At 36.1% G+C, this 18,827-nt stretch overlaps 3 protein-coding genes across 5 annotated transcripts; 2 read left to right on the forward strand and 1 right to left on the reverse strand.

The window, feature by feature from the left end:
* The first annotated feature begins 620 nt into the window (after positions 1–620).
* LOC145595673 (F-box/kelch-repeat protein At3g23880-like) lies at positions 621–4,582 on the forward strand. 3 transcript variants are annotated; one of them, XR_014102988.1, is made up of 3 exons: positions 621–765; positions 1,377–3,657; positions 4,196–4,582. XR_014102988.1 is itself a non-coding variant. In XM_081652092.1 (2 exons), exon 2 carries the CDS (start codon positions 1,387–1,389, stop codon positions 2,668–2,670), a length of 1,284 nt encoding a protein of 427 aa, XP_081508218.1. In that variant the 5' UTR covers positions 621–765; positions 1,377–1,386; the 3' UTR covers positions 2,671–3,876. The 3 variants fall into 3 exon arrangements, 1 of the variants encoding a protein (XP_081508218.1); XR_014102989.1 differs by having other exon boundaries at positions 631–765; positions 1,382–3,657; XM_081652092.1 differs by lacking the exon at positions 4,196–4,582 and having other exon boundaries at positions 1,377–3,876.
* A 3,706-nt stretch (positions 4,583–8,288) lies between these two features.
* On the forward strand, positions 8,289–12,035 carry LOC145595674 (adenine nucleotide transporter BT1, chloroplastic/mitochondrial-like). Its single transcript, XM_081652093.1, has 3 exons — positions 8,289–9,228; positions 11,050–11,211; positions 11,307–12,035. The coding sequence occupies exons 1-3, from the start codon at positions 8,662–8,664 to the stop codon at positions 11,775–11,777; spliced, it is 1,200 nt and encodes a 399-aa protein (XP_081508219.1). The 5' UTR covers positions 8,289–8,661; the 3' UTR covers positions 11,778–12,035.
* Positions 12,036–12,423: 388 nt separating this feature from the next.
* On the reverse strand, positions 12,424–15,853 carry LOC145595675 (uncharacterized protein At2g34160-like). Its single transcript, XM_081652094.1, has 5 exons — positions 15,589–15,853; positions 14,898–14,946; positions 13,187–13,249; positions 13,018–13,079; positions 12,424–12,727 (listed from the first exon to the last, which is right to left on the reverse strand). Exons 1-5 carry the CDS (start codon positions 15,736–15,738, stop codon positions 12,638–12,640), a joined length of 414 nt encoding a protein of 137 aa, XP_081508220.1. The 5' UTR covers positions 15,739–15,853; the 3' UTR covers positions 12,424–12,637.
* Positions 15,854–18,827: the final 2,974 nt, after the last annotated feature.

Below are 18,827 nucleotides of genomic sequence, written 5' to 3' on the forward strand. Positions count from 1 at the left end.
ATTCTTCTAAATCATTTTTTGACAAGTCAACAAGTTGTAAATTCCACTATTTTAATTATTTCATCAAGGTACTAATACGTTGAGAAAGACAACCGCAATTACAATTCCTTCGAATAGATGAGATGGAGAAGAAAAAGAAGGAACAATAAGGTGGATAAAGAAGGAACAATAAGGTGGTAGAAAGTAAGGGATGGATAGAAAAGGCAAGTGAGATAGGGAGAAGGAGCAATATAAAAGAGAGTGTACACAACAATGATTAGAGTGTAGTTTCTTTTATGAAAATTCAATGTCACTAGCAAGTGACAATCACGAGAAAATATTGTACCTCATACATATGTTGTGATTAAAAATTAGTCTTAAACTTGTCTAACTATAATCAAGGTACTTAAATTCAATCGAGAAAATGCATTGGTAACTTGGCGAATCACAAATGTTGATGGATGATAGAAAGTAAAAAAAATCACTCGAGAAACAACACCGATAACAAAGTCAGTCGAGAATATACATTGATAACTTGGGAAATTGCGCGCCACCACGAGCGGGTCCACAACTAGTTATTTAAAAATGGGCCTTGAAAATACGAGCCAAAGCCCAACAAAGCAATCTGGACGAATAAAGTTTAATACTCGGAATACAAATATCGAAGCCTTCAAAAATAATTTCAAAAAAAAAAAAAAAATCCACCATTTCAAAAAAACCACCGTTACTTCGCCGCCGGCCACCGTACTCCTTCATCCTTTCTCCAGTCGCCACCGCCCAATTCTGGTAACCAATCTTATTTTCTTACTTTCTTTTTTTATTTATTTTTATTCATTCTATTCTTTTTGATTCGTGATTTGGGGTTTTATTTTGTATGGATGATTTTGGGTTTTGACCTGATTGATTGTTTTACATATCAATTACAATTATTGTTGAAATTATGAAAAGATGTACTACCTAATTGCCATTTTTAATGTTTTTTCAATTATGAATTTGGATGGTTTTATGTAATTCCAATTGCTGCTTCTTGAAATGTACAATTGAAAATAAATATTATTATTTTATTGATGTTATCATTTTCAGTTTAGAAGATAATATATCTACTCTGTATTAGATAAAATTAATTGATGTTTTGTATTGATGATTTACTGTAAAAATTAGGATTGATATTGAATATATGAAATATGTAGTACGTGATTGGCATTATATTTGTTTTTCAATTGAGAAATTGATGAAATTGGATAGTTTTATGTAATTAGAATTGCTGCTTGAAATTATTATTTGATTGATTTAATTGATGTTATCGTTTTCAATTTAGAATTCAATATTTCCACTCTGGATTCGTTAAAATTAATTGATCATGTCTTTTAATTGAATTGAATTGCAAAATTTGATAGTGTAGACTTGATGGCGGATGAGAATGATGTGGATGATATACCCCGCCAATTACCGGATGAATTGTTGATTGAAATTCTGGCAAGAATGCCCGTAAAATCCCTAATCAAATTTACTTGTGTGTGCAAGTTATGGCAATCTCTCATTAAATCACCTGAATTTGCTGCCAAACAATATGCTACTCGTACTTTGGCTTTATCAAATTATGATTGCCATCACTTCATGATTCATTCGAGTCAGTGGTCCTCTGTGAATGATATTACCTTCCTTTCTTGTCAAACTCTTGACATTTCAACTGTCTATGAGTGCAAACCTGTCATCTATCAACCTCCTCCTGGTGGACATCGAGATCTAGATCGAGATTTTGCTTGGGTCTTTTATGGCCCCTGCAATGGCATATTCTGCATCCAAATATGGAGACCCCGCCATGTGTTGGTGCTGTGGAACCCTTCTACTCGACAAGTCTTCAGAACTGCATGCCATAAAAAATATGGTCTCACTCCCCCACTTGTGGGGTTTGGCTTTGATGCTAACTCCAACGATTACAAGATTATCACGTGTAAAAGTAACTATAGACGTGGTCATCCTTATCGTATCCAGCTTTACTCCCTTGCTGGTAATTCCTGGAAAGATATGGAGGACTCCACACTTACTCTTTCCTGTTCCGGATCCCATTGCCCCTTTACATCATCCGCTTCATCAAATGGAAGGATGTGTAATTGGCTTGGTTTTAAGGATAGGACATCTACTGAACATAATGAACAACATTCTCTTCTCTCCTTTGACATGGTTGATGAGGTGTTTGTTTTGACGCCTATACCTAATGGTATTGTGGAAAATATATTGCAATGTTCTTTCGTGCAACAGCGCTCGCACCTTCCGCATCCTGCCATTGTTTCTTATGGTGTTGACGAGCCGTGGAAAAGGGTGACTTTTGTCAATGTATGGATTCTGCAAGAGTATGGTGCATCAGGGTATTGGACTAAACACCTGTCAGTTATGTTGCCGGATCACATTATTGTAGCTCAGCCAATAGGATTTCCAAAAGCTGGTGAGGTGCTTTTTATGGACAATTGGGAAGACAGAGTCCTTATTTGCTATAATTACATCACTCAGGAAACGAAAACTATGAATTCAATCCAAATCGACAAATACGACAAGCTTTATGGCTATAGAGAGAGCTTATTTCCCATACAGACATTGGGAGACTGCAAGGATTTGGACCCTGAATTTGATTATTATTGTCTTTGTGAAGTCAACCAGCAGCCACTTTGCTCCAACTCCTGCATCTTTTAGGTAGTCATTTGAACTGCACCAAAAAAAAAAAAAAAAAAAAAAAAAAAAAGGAAAAGGAAGAGTGATATGTAATTAGTTGATATGTTATGCATCGAAGAGAATAGGATTGAACGTCCGACTGTGAGAGAAGTTGTTCAAATTCTATCAATAAGCTATTTTATGGTGCAAGTGAGAACGAGTTATGGAAGACTGTGGGGAGTGAGTGATCTGCCTAAATTAAGCCACTTTCTGTGGCATGCCTGCAAAGGCTCCCTGGCTGTGATGGATGTGCTCCACAGGAGACATATCTCAGATTCGAATGGGTATGGTGTCTGTGGTGCTGTGGGGAAGACGATTCTTCATTCTATCTTTTACTGTTATCATATTCACATAGCAACTTCTATGATCTGATTGTTGAAGTTCCTCATGATTCTTTTAGGGACCTTTTCTGTTGGGTAGCGAGTAAGCTTGAGAAAAAACAGCTTCGTATCTTCTCTTCCTTAGAATGGGCAGCGTGGCATTGTAGGAATAAGGTTATTTATTAGTGTTAACGGTGTTGCTATTGCTTCTAGTTTTGTGACTCTTTGTGAGGACTATGAGATTTATAATGCAATGGTTATTTTTTTATGGTCGTATGGTTGCTGCTGCATCCCCTGCTGTTACAAATTGGTTCTGTAATCTAAACATTGGACAAGTGCAACAATGGCGACTGCTTCTCTCTCCTCATTATCTTCCCTCATTCTCACTCCTTTACATCCTTAACAAAACCCAGTTACCACACTTATTTATCAACCAAATTCCCAACAATTATCCGCTGTGCAATGGCTTCTTCTCCCTCTCGCAACTCAAGAATATTCCCAGTCTCACTTGGTTCATTTAAGGTTAAAGAGAACGCCAATGGTTCTGGAGCCCTACGATACTCTGCAGAAAATGAACGGGAAAGGAGATTTTACTTGTACAATGACCTGAGAATTGTATTTCCTCAAAGGCATACGATCTGAAGGCAAGGTATGTGTCATTATTACTAATATGATATTACGATTTGAGCTACTTTGCTTTACTTGTATTTTTTCTATAATAAAGTTTCAACTTGAGCTTATTACATATTTTTGCTTCTAGTTGGAAAATCTTTCTTCAAATTGTAAGACTAGTTGTTTTACTTAAGTAATTTTAAACTTCCTTAATAAATATGATAAAAGAGGCATCGCTGTTTACTTCACAATAAATGTCTCATCTTGCACAAATATTTGCCCAAACGCATCAACCATGGAAACCCGTAGAAGTACATTGCTCAATACCGATTGACTGAAGTTTCCTGGTTGCTTAATTTTGAGTATAGAAATGTTGAGACTAAATGTTGTCTCCTAAGTACTAATTAGAAATGAGCTAATGGCAATTGTTTCACCAAGTAAAGGGAGCCTGCTTCTATTTGTCGTGTTTAGTTAAATGTGGAATAACATTTCCCAGCAGATCCAAAGTATCTCGAATTCAGTGATTGATCTCCTTATTTTAAATCTACGTCTTCATATGGTTGCTGCTGCTGCAGACCCTGCTGTTACAAATTGGTTCCCTCCTGTCAGACCCTGCTGGGAAGCGTCTGAGATGCTGCTGGGAGCCTACGATGGCTGAATCTGCTGCTGCTGCTGCTGCTGCACTTTTTGTTCTGGTGGCGGCGAATAAAAATAAAATTGCAAGAATAAAATTTCAATTCTTAAAAGTGTAGTAGTACATGATTTATACAAAGGTTGGAAACATAGGCTTACATGATTAATATTATTATAATAATAAACAAAGTTTAACATGATTAATATTAACAATATTTTTTTTATAAAATAACGATTTCATAATTCGGTTATTTCGGTTTTTTGGATTCGAACAAGGTCAATCCGATCTGAAAATCCGAATTTTCAAAAAAATTCAATCCGATCCGATTTAAAATTTGGATCCGATCCGAATTGATAATTCAGATTGGATTGGATTGGATTGGATTTCGGTTTTTATTCGAATAATGGACACCCCTAGGTTTTAGTGTGCCTTGTCTAGAAATGGTCCTAGTGGTGTTAAGTCAGACTTGTGCCAATATTTCATAAACAGAGCGGCAGAGCCTATGCATCGCTTCACCCTAAAAAATGGGTTCGGGTCCATGAATCTGGACCGATTGTCAGTCCTAATTGACTAAATAACATTAGCTTAGTATTTTGATGTTAAATCTGTTTCCATTTCACTTTAACCATGCCAAAATGCAAATGTAGGACTATAGAAGATATTGACCTCATTATTATTAGGTGATGGATTTCCATGCAATTAGTTGGCCCAAACTATGTACAATGGGCCTCCAAAAAATACCCAACAAAACATTTTGGACAAAATATACGGTATACATTCATCAAAGCCTTCAAAAACCACTAACCTATTTTTATTTTTTCATAGTCTTGTCAAAAAAGAAAAAAGCACTGCTCCCACCATTTCACTCAGCAAACACAACAAACAACAGCCACCACTTGCAATTTTAGGCCATATTTAATTTTAAGTATGGCCTGACCTATATATATAATCAATCTTTATACAAACATTCACAAGTTGACATACAACACCATCATATCAAATTCAAGTAGTGATTACAAACATGAAAATAATCAATAATCTTGTTGTTCTAATAATAATATGTTTCATGGTGGCCAAATGCATAGAGGCCCCTCCCCCTCCAAGCCCAAGTCCTACTCCTCCTACCCCAACCCCACCTTGGTATCACATTCTCGCCTTGAGCTATGGCTATGGGTTACAATTAAGCTTGTAATGGAGCCAAGTTTTTGCCGCCAAACAATCCAGAATTGACAAATGACGGACCAAATTAAAGCCGCCAGCTACAACACTACCAAACCCAAAGACTTCTGCAGTTTCCATCAACTGTACGTTATAAATCGCAGTTGGACGTCCAAAGCTTGGTGGGCAGACGATTGGCCGAACCTATTCGACATTCTGGGATCGTGAATGGCAGAAGCACGGTACGTGCACAACCTTTACCAAGCTACAGTATTTTCAGAAGACATTGGATTTGTTTATTCAACTCAAACTATCCACTTATCTGCTAAAAGGTGGAGGTATGTATAGTACCAAACTAACTCTACTCTCTATTAAATTATCATTTGTTATGTGGGATCACCTCATTAAAATGAAAAAATAAAAATAATCTAATAGTTTCCTTGTCATCAATATATCCAGCTTTGGCAGCTGATAATAACAAGATATACACATTACAAGATGTTCTCACCATGTTTAACAGTCACACGCCGTATGTAATATGCGGCAAAAGCAAGAGTAGTGGTGACTATGTGTTGACGGATGTGTACTTTTGCCAAGGATGGAAAGGCAACTGCCTTTGTCAACTGTTCTATGTACTACACCAGCAACAGCAACGCCAACTGCAATACCAAACCCGGCTTCAAAATACTCGCACCATAATTAATGTTTGTTTTTTTTTTTTTTTTTTTTTTTGAGAAAATAATTAATGTTTGTTAGTTTTCAATGGAATGGATTACAAATGATAATTATAAATAAAAGCCTCTATGTTAGTAAGTTACGTAGTTTACTACTAGTATATATGTTCAAAGACCAATCACATTATATATTACAGTGCACTGGAAGTGAAAAGGTCTCTGTTTCAATTGGTTTTTTTTTTTTTTTGGGTAAATTAACTCCTATGATCTGGGACATACTGAAAGCAAGAAATGTTGGAGTATTAGCATAAAATGTTGGTGATCCAGATTTTGGGTTGGTTTGGCTGCGTAATGGGCTGCTGTGGTGTTCAATATTGAAGTGGGTTTTGGGCTGATTTGTTTGAGGGAAGGGCCAGCAGCTAAGGAGGCCTTGAAGCTTCGATTAGTCGTTGGAGCACGCGATCTCAATAAAGTTTACGTGTGTTACGATTTTTAATAAAAAAAATGTAAATGTATATTCATGAGTATTAGTATCTATGTAGCTTATAGATGTAGTTTATAGATGTGGTATGATTTGTGGTGGATTTAATTGAAATGAAAGATGAATTGTTGATACTACTGATGGAGTAGTGATGGGAATTACTGTTGTTGGCTTTACCCGGGGCAAACATGATGGTGATCGAGATTCGAGTCGTGTTTCGAGTTTGTAAGTGGCATTGGGGTTGAGGGGGTTGAATAGCTTAGTTTTATGAACTCAGTTTTGCAGGCGTTGGTGCATACACCTCCATTTAGGAATTACTTTCTTAGTGATGACTGATGAGCATAATATGTACTACTGTCAGAAAAGAAGAAATGGGAATGGGAATGGGAATGGGAATGGTTTAAGGAAAGGAAGGAATGGGAGTTAGAGAATGGTAATCAAGGTTGGAAGGTGAATTTGTGATTTATATGCTTTGTTTTCGGCTGTATTTTCCCGTGATCGGCGTCCATTTTAGGGAAGAGACCATTACCATACTAAAAACCCCCAAAAGAAACTTATGGGAGCCCCATGTTGAAGAATGAAGAGTAGGGAAGCCATGGATTGAAAATTCTTGTTAAGCTAATCATCTATCAATATACTATTAGTTCATTACTTAACATCTCACTTATGTAAGTATGATAAGTTATCGATAATTTGATTTTAATTTGGCTTAAAGATAAAAAAAAAAAAAAAAAAATGACACAAATACTGAACTAATGAAAAAACTAATTCTCCACGAGTGTTCATGACGCACGACATGAAATATAACATATGAATGACCTGATATAGACCCAAAAATAAGGTAATGACTTAATAATTACTCTATTTAGAAAATGATCTTATTTGAATATTGAATTTGGAACCTGACTCAAATTCAGCCAAATTCAAAAAGAATCTGAATTGAAATTGACCTATACTGAATCAACCAAAGCCTAATCAATTTTTACACGGTAAGATGTGGTAGGTGGCCCTCCTATTACAGAAGAGGTGGGGTGAGGATCGAATCATTGTCCCTCCACTCCAACGCCTAATCAAATTGAATTGAACTTTGCTTAAAAAAAAAAAGATTGAACTCAACCAAACCAAAATAATCACGTCCCATAGTCATCCGACTTAAAATTAACCTGATCAAATCCGTTTTGAATATAATTTAAATTTATCCGAACAAAATATGAACCGATCTAAGTGGATCTGACCCAAACCTGACCCTGACTCAATAGATCTTGACCCGACACGAAATTTATCTAGCCCGAGACGAGTTAAATTGTTAAAAGGGTAACCTTGACCCGAACATATCTGACACCCACCCAAAACTCATCGGATTATCCGAATTGACATCCCTAAACACTAACATAGAGCTAAGTAGTTTGGTGAAGACTTTGACTAGTCTGAAATTCTAAAACACTCGTGAGTAGTTAAACAATACGGAAGTGTCGTACTTGTACCAACATAAGTCATCAATGTACACATGTAGAATCTTGACGATGAATGACGCTTGCACGAGTTATCTCACTCACTGACTCACTCCATTTTCGTCTTCATTCTGACTCCTTTAATTGAATAAAATTGTCAAAATATTGAGTAGATTAAGAATCTTATTTGATGTTACGCAATATAAATAAAGTAATAATAAACCTAAGTTTTTTATGTAAATTGTATAAATATAAAATTGCACCACCAGACAACCTAAATCAAATCCCTCCCTCTTTCTCTCTCCTCTTTCTCTCTATGAGTGGGTAAGTGGGCGGGTGTAGATTTATTTTTTAGTTTTTATTCAATCCAAAATATCATAAATTAAAACTATTTTTGCATACCCTTTTGAAAATCATTGAAATTTACCCCCTTTTTTCCCTCTTTTTCCTGTGATTTTTGCATAAAGATACGATTTTGAAACATACCCAATTGCCAGAAATCGATTAATTGGTTTGCAGAACCTCCATTGTTATTGCATGTGAATTTCATCTTCTGGGCAATTCAAAAACCCTAGCAAAATTAAATTTTTGAGATTGGGGAAATTTGAATTAAATACATTATTTTTTTGATAAAATTATATTCATGGGTTGGGATAGATTGCAAATTTGTAATGGGAATGAGAAGGGGTTTTTGAGCAATTGCAATTTAGGGCTTCAATGGAGTATCCCAGAAGAGAGTTCTCACCAACCCTTTAAAAGGGGGATTTTTGCAAGTGTAGGGCAGGTGGGATATGGTGGTGGAGTACCACCAAACCCCACAAATCCTAAGGACAATGAAGGTGGTTTTAAGGTACCATTGATGGATTTGTATGTAAAGTATGTATCTTCTCCTGAAGGGTTCAAAATTGTTGGGATACCTGAGGTTGTTGAGGAAGGGGAGAAGGGTAGGAAGAAGAAAAATGGGATGAAGTTGAAGATTAAGGTTGCTAATCCTTCATTAAGGAGGTTGATTAGTGGGGCGATTGCCGGGGCGGTTTCGAGGACGGCTGTGGCACCATTGGAGACTATTAGGACTCATTTGATGGTTGGGAGTAGTGGACATTCTACTACTGAAGTGTTTCAGGAAATTATGAAGAGTGATGGATGGACTGGATTGTTTAGGGGGAATTTGATTAATGTTATTAGGGTGGCTCCTAGTAAGGCTATTGAGGTATAACAACATTTATTCTACTCTATTATATTCTTTTTATGTGTTTTGTGATTTCAATTTTGCTTGCTTTCTTTGAATTTTGGCCTAGCTGAATTGATAATGTTGTTTGTTTGCCTTATAATCTTATTTGGTGCATGTGTATATTATCTGAGTAATCTTGATTCATTGTTCGATTTGCTATGAATTATATTCTATAAATGAATATGAGTCATAGAGTAGGTCACGTAACTGTTAATGAATATTTAGCCAATGTTAGCTAGTTTAATTTCTTTAACTATACATGAATACTACAAGTATTGTTCTATCGCCATCACTATGATTCTTGTCTCGATGTATATTTTGAGCATGATTGGTATATATTGTTTTTAAGTGCTAAAAATGGAACCAATTAACTATTACCCTTACTCAATGGTAACAAAATAGATACCTTCCTCAACCCCCAAGTTGATAAGTTGCACCAAACAACTAAGGGCCTGTTCTCTTACATTGAAATTCAGTTCAACTCAGTTCAGTTCAGCTCCTAATTTCCTTCTCTTATAAAATATTCATTTCAGTTCAGTTGAGTTCAGTTCTGCTGAGTTCAGTCAATGAGAACAGGCCCTAACAAAGTAACATTTAGCGATACCCTTTCTTCTTATATGTTTTCTTTCATTCCATCCCCTTTCCTAAATTCATACTTTGTACTAATTTATTACATACTTGTGAGGATGAATTGAGTTAGTTGTCGTGTGAGATTAAACTTTGCTGCTGCCTTATGCTGTTTGATCATTTTTGCTGATACTACATTAGACTGTAGAACTGAGTAAAATATGTTTATTGACATCTACCCCCTTGTTATGATTATAGTTAAAATTTATCAAGATTAAGTAATGTACTAATGATAATTAATTGCTAATCAATTACAGATACTTTCTATAGTTGTGATTGATGATTGTGTTTGTTTATTGCCTCCTTTAGTGAATTGATTTTATGATGCTGCTTGAGTTTTTCAGCTTTCTCATAAATATCCTGTTCTTTGTGATCAAATGATGATTAGATTTCAGGATGCTATAAAGTATTTGGGTGAACCCCTTTTTAAAGCTGTTTGCTTGCTCTAAGCATTTGATATTGTGAGAGAGGGGTGCTCTAAGCCTTTATTATGTTAACTAATCTTGTATATGTCCAACTCACAACACAAAACTATTATATCGTACTATGATGCACATTTGCACTTCATCTCTGTTTTTCGAAAGCTCTTCTTATGTGGGTGATTTCTTAATTTTTAGTTTGAACTCATACGAACCTTCTTTCTTTTTTTTTTCCCTCTCCCTATGAGCCTGTATTGATCTTTCCACACTTAAGGGTTCCTATAATAAGCCACATGGATCAACATGATATTTGTATTGGTTTGTGATGATGAATTAATTAATGCTCAAATAAGTTTGGTTACTATGACCAGTGCCTACTTGTGTTATGACTTATAAACATTTTGGTCATTGAGATTTGGTGGTGATGTAGCTCTATAATCCTGATTTGGTTTTGTTTGTCATTGTTGTTAGTGAGCCTAATACCAGACGAGCTTCTTTGTGACACCGTTGCTTTTAGACTATCCAAAATTGAAACATCCCAAGATTGTAATAGAGACTCATTCTGATCGACAGTAGTTGATATTTTTCTACTTTTTTGTGGGATACGTGTGGTGCTAGGGTTGATGGGTATTTTGGCTTGTTCTGAACTGTGCTGGTTAAGAGTGTTGAGCTTATGCTACACGGATTTTCTATTTCTTGCCAAATCAGTTAAAATATGTTCCATGAATATAATGTTCATTGTTTTTCTGTATAGCTCCTTACATATGACACGGTCAATAAGTACTTGTCACCAAAGCAAGGAGAACAAGCTAAAGTCCCTATCCCACCTTCTCTCATTGCTGGGGCCTGTGCTGGGGTCTCCTCTACCATATTGACATACCCTCTTGAGTTGGTGAAGACCCGCTTAACCATACAGGTGCTTCCATTTTCTTACCACAATTGTTCTTCCAGATTATTATACACCCTCGACTGATAACATGATTTGTATCATCTTTTGAGCAAAATTTACAGAGGGGTGTCTACAATGGTATAATTGACGCTTTTGTGAAAATCATACGTGAGGAAGGTGCCTCTGAGTTATACCGAGGCCTTGCCCCAAGTTTAATTGGAGTGATTCCATACGCTGCAACCAACTATTGTGCTTATGACACGCTGCGGAAAGCATATCGCAGAGTCTTCAAGCAAGAGAAGATTGGGAATATAGAAACCCTACTGATTGGCTCTTTGGCAGGTGCCATATCCAGTACGGCGACTTTCCCTCTTGAGGTGGCCAGGAAGCATATGCAAGCAGGGGCTGTAAGTGGAAAGGCATACAATAACGTGTTGCATGCGTTGGCTACTATCCTCGAACAGGAAGGGGTACAAGGTCTTTATAGAGGTCTCGGCCCTAGTTGTGTGAAATTGATGCCAGCTGCAGGGATTTCGTTTATGTGCTATGAAGCGTGCAAGAGGATACTGGTGGAAGACGAAGATGAGGCATAGGAGAGTTTACCAACAGAATTTATTGACACACATGAAGCTTTGCGGCGACTTACCTTCTGCAACTTTTGTTACAAGGCCTTCGTTTGGGGCAACTCAAATGGCCACTCGATAGGAGCTTATACTTTCTCTAGAGATATCACAGTTTCCCCCCCCCCCCCCCCCCCCTTTTTTTGTTATCTTTTTCTATTATGATTGAAGTGGAATAATATGCTGAAGGTTTAATCTTGTGGTTTAATTAGTGAAATTTTGAGTAGTTAACTTGCAATTTAGGCACCTGCATTAAAACATGTGTAATTGTGACTTGCATTGCTCAAAATTCATTTTGCCATTATGTACATAACAGTGTGTGTCATTGAAAGTTCCCCCTAATTGTATCCCAAACATCCATGACGACTAAAATTTTCGCTTTTTCGGGCAAGTTCATGTTTTAGAAGGCCACATTGGGTTTTAAGGAGTAAGCCTTTGGGTTCAAAGAGTAAGCCCTTCGGTAGAAACCAACATCAAAACAACCCTCCCTCTTTCTTTTGACAAGGGAAACTGAGACAATGTGCAAATTGTATTATACAACTAACGAGCTTGCCATACAATAATATGAACCAAAAAAATATGTAGCAGTAAGCAGCTGAGCGCAGCAACCAACCAATAATCCTATAAGCCAATAAAGAATTAATCACAATTTGCAATGTAAGAAACCAGAAATAGAACTGTTTGTTACAAAATTGATAGGGAAAGCCTTTGTAGCTAAATCTGTTGGTACAATTTACTTTATAGAAAAGACAACCCTTGAGTCCCTTACAAACCAGTGGCAAACAGATAAATAGAGACTGAAATGACTGATCGAGCACTGCAGTTTGGACATCCTATGCCTGCTCCTCTTCTTCGGCAGCCTCTGCTGCAGCAGCAGCCATCAACTCATCAAATTTCTCTGACTTCTCGAGCACAATTTCAATCTATAGAAGAAATTAGATCAGAATTAAAACTAAGCCTACATTCAAAATTAAAACTTTGTGAATTTCTTAACATGTTTTTGCTTAGTAAAATCATGCCTTTTTCTTACGAGTACTTAAACATGCAAGGACCATGTGGCAACTAATTCTAGACAACTAGAGTACTAATGTTCACTCACTAAGACAACTCCCTTATCTGGTTCCATTCATGTTGGCCAGTAGAGAAAAAGGAACACATGCCAACAATCCACAATAAATAAAATGCAGCTACCGAATTGTGTAAAGCCAGATACCTTAGCTTTCTGGACAGGTCGTCCCCCTGATTCATTGATGTCAACTGTTGAAGTAGCTATTTCTATCAAAAAGAAATAAAAGAATAGAGCATTAACAACCGAAGGCTCCAAAGAACAATCACAACTTAGAAATAAGAGTAAGAGAAATGAAAGACAAAAAGAAACTAACTCTTCTCAACAGCAAATCCATTGTTCTTCAAAATTTCAGCGATTGTGACAACTGTTGCAATGGCTGCAGATAACACCAGCAAATAAATGATTAGAAATAGACAATTAGAGGACAACAAAAATTCTAGGTTCAAAGGTTTGATAGAGAAGTAAGCCAACAAAGTTACTATATAACTTTAAAAGCAACAAATGAACAACACCAAGTAGGCAAGTACCAACAAGGAGCTAATCAGGGTTCAACATTACAATAAAGTTGATGCACTAAGCAATATATGCTGACAATATACAGTATAAATTTCAATTAACTTGAGGTGTATTATAATGACAGTATCTGACTCCAGCGATGCCAGCTTCTAAAAAAAAACTACCAAGTGCTTCAAGAACTCTGAGCAATCCTAAATCCCATTTTTCTGTAGACAATTTTTCTTTGTACTTCTAAAACAAGGGAAAATCAAAACAAAAGTGTTCAACATGACAACATATTAAAAGAGCCTTTGAATTCATATACTTATACAAGCTCTAACAAGTACAGCAACTACCATCACACTCATCTTTCACCATTCACCAACACAATTCTTTTCCAAAAGGCAAACCAAAAACTTAAAACCACGGAAAACACCAATAAGAGGAGCACCATAAACAAGACAAAGAAGACACATCTGTAATTTATCAAGGAAAAGAAAACAAACCGAACCGAACCAGTAAATTAGGAAAGTTGACCTATTTTCATCATATCTAGTCTTGTAGTCTGGATAAACTAGGCTTACTATTTCCTCAACAAAAAAAAAAAAATGCTTACTATGGTATCTGTGCTGAAGGAAACACTAAAGCTACCTAATTCTAATGTAGCACACAGTCCATCTGGAGGCCAAAACTGAAGAACATCAAGGCTAATATGAGGCAAAAAATTTGTTTTGCGAAGAAGTACAAGTTCAACACATACCAAAGCAAAATATAGTCACCAAGAAAACCTAATAATACACACAAACTTCAATGACTACAATGCGACATACAGGTGATCTGCAGACTTTGGTCAAATCTCAAACTAATTGCAATGATTATGTTGACATTTTTATCATGGTAGTCCCAAAACATTGGCCTGAACAGACTAGTTGAAGAGAATCAAACCAGACCAAAGAGGAAAGATTCAGATCACATCTTAGAAAATTCAAACCATAACACTTTAAATAAGAAGAAGAAAATATAGCCTTTATAAATGCATAATCATCAAAACAACTTTACTTTCCACTAAATAAACAAACTATATAGGAAATGCAACCATAGTCGTTACCAAGCAATCTAGCTAATAAATCAGAAGATCCTTTCACAAAATCCAGTTTGGATAACTAAACTGGCCTTGGTAGCTCAGCTGAGGGAAACCATTTACTGATACACCTGTAAGTCTAGCTACTAAACCTCATATTTAAGTCATTAATTACAGCTGAAAAAAATTAAGGTCTACAAAAGTAACCATATTATTTTGCTCATCAATCACCGATTTCATTAAATACAAGCCTCCACCATCACAAGGCTAACCAACTTAGAAACAAGATAAGCAAATAGATAGATGTTACCAAGCAAAATTCTCCTTGTTCTCTTCCCTTTATCCTTAGGGGAGAAGTGGGGCTAGATAACGCACCACTAGGCAACATACATTGTTTAAGATCAAATACGGGGTAAAAATTTGAAGCTTAAGATTACGAAAGACATACCCATTCCAAGAGCAGAGAGCTCCACCTCATTGTGTTGTTGCATATACCTCTACAAAAAACATTATCGACTACATTACTTCCACTACTTCAGAAAATCGTAACAAAGGTCAACTAACCTGACACACAGCAACATAAATCCACACCAAACAAGCTCAAATATACTACGAGCATCAAATTTACAACAACTACTCTAAGCAAAAACAAATTCCCTTCACTCGGATATGAAAATGCCATCCACCGTTGAATGCATCATCATAATTAGCATAAATCAGCACTATAGCCCAAAAACTATAATAATGTTAGTATCACATTGCAAAATCCGAATTTCAAATAATTATTCATAGCAATAAAATCAAAACTCATCTCATACAACATTGTTCCTACAATAAAATTCCTGAGCAATTATTATAACTATACCCATTTACAATGTCTTATCATTGTTTACCCCATTTCATTATCTGGATAGGAACATTTTTTATCATAAATAATTATATAAACCAACATTCTGAAAAATAAAACAAGCAAAATATTCCCTTTTTTCTTTGAACAATTAACAAAATTATACTAGTAAAAAACCAAACCCCAGATAAAATTCCATCAAAAAGTCCAATAAATAGCAAAATTAACAGAAAACTTAATTAAAAAAAAAAAACAAAGGAAAACCCCATAAAAATTATTCTTAAGAAAATACCTTGGCAAGATTGACGTAAAAAAAGAGAGGTTTTTTGGTGTTGGAAACTTGAATACGGTTTTTCTTGTTGTTGTTGTTGAAATTGTTGTCATTGTTGTTGGATGAATCTGTAATGCTAAGATTGTTAACGCCCTCTGCAACTTGTTCCATTTTTAGTTATTCTTGTTATGGAAAACTGGTTGTTGTTGTTGTTGTTGTTAAGTTGTTCAAAAGCCGAAAACCCTTGACTACTTCTATTTTCTGTTTCTCTCTCCTCCAAATTTTGGGAAGAGGATTGTGCTCGCCCACCAAGAATATCTTGGAAGTTTTTTTTTTTTTTTTTTTTTTTTTTTCCCTTCACATGGGCTTCATACGGCGTCGTTTTCTCTAAACATTTGTTGATTTTTTTATTTTTATTTATACTCCTTCGGTAATTAGTAGGGAGTAGGGATTACTAGATTAGGGAGTGCCGGAGTGCACATAATTTTAAAAAATATGGAATTTTTAGGGTACACTCGGATGCATCATGCGCATGATACATCCGAAAGAATAAGACACATATGTACAAAGAACACGAAATAAAATAACATATATTTACAAAGAATGTGAGCATAATATGTTCGTAGGGTCTGTCACATTTACTTAATTTCAGCTCAGCTCAGCTCAGTTCAGTTCAGCTCCTAATTTCAGCTCAGCTCAGCTCAGTTCAGTTCAGCTCCTAATTTCCTTCTCTCATAAAATATTCACTTCAACTCAATTCAGTTTAGTTTAGTTCAGTTCAGCTTCAATCAGTTCAGTTCTATTCAGGTCAGTTCAATAAATGTGAACATGCCCTTAGACTTTGATCATTATGTTCTTTGTTCGTTTTAATGCCACAAAGTATGTTTTTTTACTTAATATGTTCTTCTATGATCATTTGATCATGTTCGTTTGTTCCTTATTATTCTTTGGGTTAAGCTTGTATGTGTTATTATTTATTTGTAACTAGATTATCCTCGTGCGATGCACGATTTCTATATAGATAAAAAGAAGAATTAAAATAATAGGTAGAAGGAAAGCCATACAAATAAAGTAGAATATGTTTTGAAATATGTTTTGACAATGGAGGAAGAAAGAAGGGACATTGAAAATATTATTTGGGAAGAGCTCAATTGTCACTCTGAATCAGCCAATTTTAAAGGAAAAAATAAATTAATTAGATGAGGTGAAGTTAGGCCGAAAAATTTTGTAAGAGAGCTTGACATGTGTACAATATTGGAGATTGAAGATGTTAGTGGTTGTTATTTTAGTACTAGTCGTAGTTATTAGTTATAGGTTAGTCTCGTGTAGGGATGGCAATGGATCTGGACCCGACCCGGATCCGTGGATCCAGATCCGTTTTTCACGGATCTGGGTCTTCAAATTTTGGACCCGACGGATCCGGGTCGGATCCGGGTCCTGCCAGAAAAAACGGATCTGGGTCCGGGTCTGACTCCTGGACCCGGACCCGGATCCGTGGATCCGTTTTATAAATTTCTTTAAAAAAAAAACTAAAATTAGTAATAGTTACAAACTCATAATTTCAGCCCAAATTTGCAAACTCACAATTTCAGCCCAAATTTGCAACCTTCCTTACTCTACTAACAATCAACTCCTCCTCAATCCATATCCAGTGCCAAACAACACCACCATAATGGAGGAAGGGCAATTAAGACTCACACTCCTCTTCTCTCTCCTAATCTCTGTCAGTCATTCCTCCTTCCTTCGAAGACAACTCTCTCGATCTCTTCTTCGCCACTTCTCTCTCTCCCCGCCAGCGCCGCAAAAGAAGTCGCCGATCACCTCAGCTTCTTCTGCTCCTCCGACCCCACCGCCAAAGACGCCTTCGCTGACGTCATTGGTGTCATCAACTTGTCATCGCTTGCTTCCTGCTTTCTCTCCTAATTCTTCAATCGGAAGTCCAAAATTGATGATGATGATTCGATTGTTGGTGTTGCACTTATTTGAATCTAGATATAATTTCTCAGATTATTGTTGTTTTCTATCTCAATTATTCTCAAAATTTTTGCTGAATTTTGTGTTGATTAGGACCCGTTTTGGACCCGGATCGGACCCGGATCCGTTGGATCCATCGGATCTGGATCTGGGTCTTCATTTTCCAGACCCGACGGATCCAAGGTTAAAAAACGGATCTGGATCCAAGGTTAAAAAACGGATCTGGATCTAGGTCCATCCGGACCCGGTCCAGATCCGACCCGTTGCCATCCCTATCTCGTGCGATGCACAAGTTTAGCATTTTTTTTTTTGCTTACTTGTGTGTAATGCGTAGGAAGAAAGAAGGGACATTGAAAATATTATTTGGGAAGAGCTCAATTGTCACTCTGAATCAGCCAATTTTAAAGGAAAAAATAAATAAATTAAATGAGGTGAAGAAAATGATGTCAACAATTGATTTAGCCCGAAAAATTTTGTAAGAGAGCTTGACATGTGTGTACAATATTGGAGATTAATGATGTCAGCGGTTGTTTTTTTAGTACTCGTAGTAGTTATTACAATATTTAATTCATTTATCACACTTGGTGGACCTAACATAATACTCTTTCTCCTCTTATTCTTCCACTACTTTTGCTACAATTTTTTATTTATTCAACTACCCCACTAACTCCATATTTTATTACTTTATCCAATTTCTCCTAAAACTCCGCGTATGGAGAAATGAAGCAAGTATTTAAAAACGGAGGGAGTAGGAAAATTTGCGGAAAAGAACCTTTTAAGAGGGCGTCTTTGTGAATAAGGACCTTTTAAGATAAAAGTTGTGGGAAAGGACCTATAAGTTGTGTTAGGTTGTGAAGAAAGATTTTGGTTGGTTTTCCAGCTACCCAAGTAGCCATAGTAGGTAATATGGTTAGTGCTTTAAGTGGGTGTTGAATGTCTATCCTTTGTTAACTTAGTAAGTGATCATGGGTTAAACGAGTAAGATAGGTCATAGGCAAGTAATTGAGTCGTTTTTTTATTTTATTTTATTTTTGGACCAGAGTAGTAGTATATTATGTACTTTTAGATACCAATAAATTGTGAGTATGTGTTTTCAAGTTTCTATAAATTTCGTTTTAATTCCCGTAAAAAGTAGGCACTTGAGAACTTAGTACTCCCTCCATCCCTTAATACAATGCCTCTTTCTCTTTATTATGTGAGGAATAAATGCTCAAAAGAGGCATTGTATTATGGGACGGAGGGAATACAATCTATTAAATGGGTAATCCATGATCATGGACATGTTA

The sequence above is a fragment of the Chenopodium album genome, chromosome 19 (assembly GCF_948465745.1).
Source record: "Chenopodium album chromosome 19, dcCheAlbu1.1, whole genome shotgun sequence".
Classification (NCBI taxonomy): domain Eukaryota; kingdom Viridiplantae; phylum Streptophyta; class Magnoliopsida; order Caryophyllales; family Amaranthaceae; genus Chenopodium; species Chenopodium album.

What these genes read in the sequence shown, in the direction of transcription:
- LOC145595673 (XM_081652092.1), top strand. Translation starts at nt 1,387, where the DNA reads ATGGCGGATGAGAATGATGTGGATGATATACCCCGCCAATTACCGGAT.
- LOC145595674 (XM_081652093.1), top strand. Translation starts at nt 8,662, where the DNA reads ATGGGTTGGGATAGATTGCAAATTTGTAATGGGAATGAGAAGGGGTTT. An exon ending in CTCCTAGTAAGGCTATTGAG is followed by an intron (nt 9,229 to 11,049) that starts GTATAACAACAT and finishes TTTTCTGTATAG; the next exon opens with CTCCTTACATATGACACGGT. An exon ending in AGACCCGCTTAACCATACAG is followed by an intron (nt 11,212 to 11,306) that starts GTGCTTCCATTT and finishes CAAAATTTACAG; the next exon opens with AGGGGTGTCTACAATGGTAT.
- LOC145595675 (XM_081652094.1), bottom strand. Translation starts at nt 15,738, where the DNA reads ATGGAACAAGTTGCAGAGGGCGTTAACAATCTTAGCATTACAGATTCA. An exon ending in GCTCTCTGCTCTTGGAATGG is followed by an intron (nt 13,250 to 14,897) that starts GTATGTCTTTCG and finishes TGTTATCTGCAG; the next exon opens with CCATTGCAACAGTTGTCACA. An exon ending in GACCTGTCCAGAAAGCTAAG is followed by an intron (nt 12,728 to 13,017) that starts GTATCTGGCTTT and finishes TTTCTTCTATAG; the next exon opens with ATTGAAATTGTGCTCGAGAA.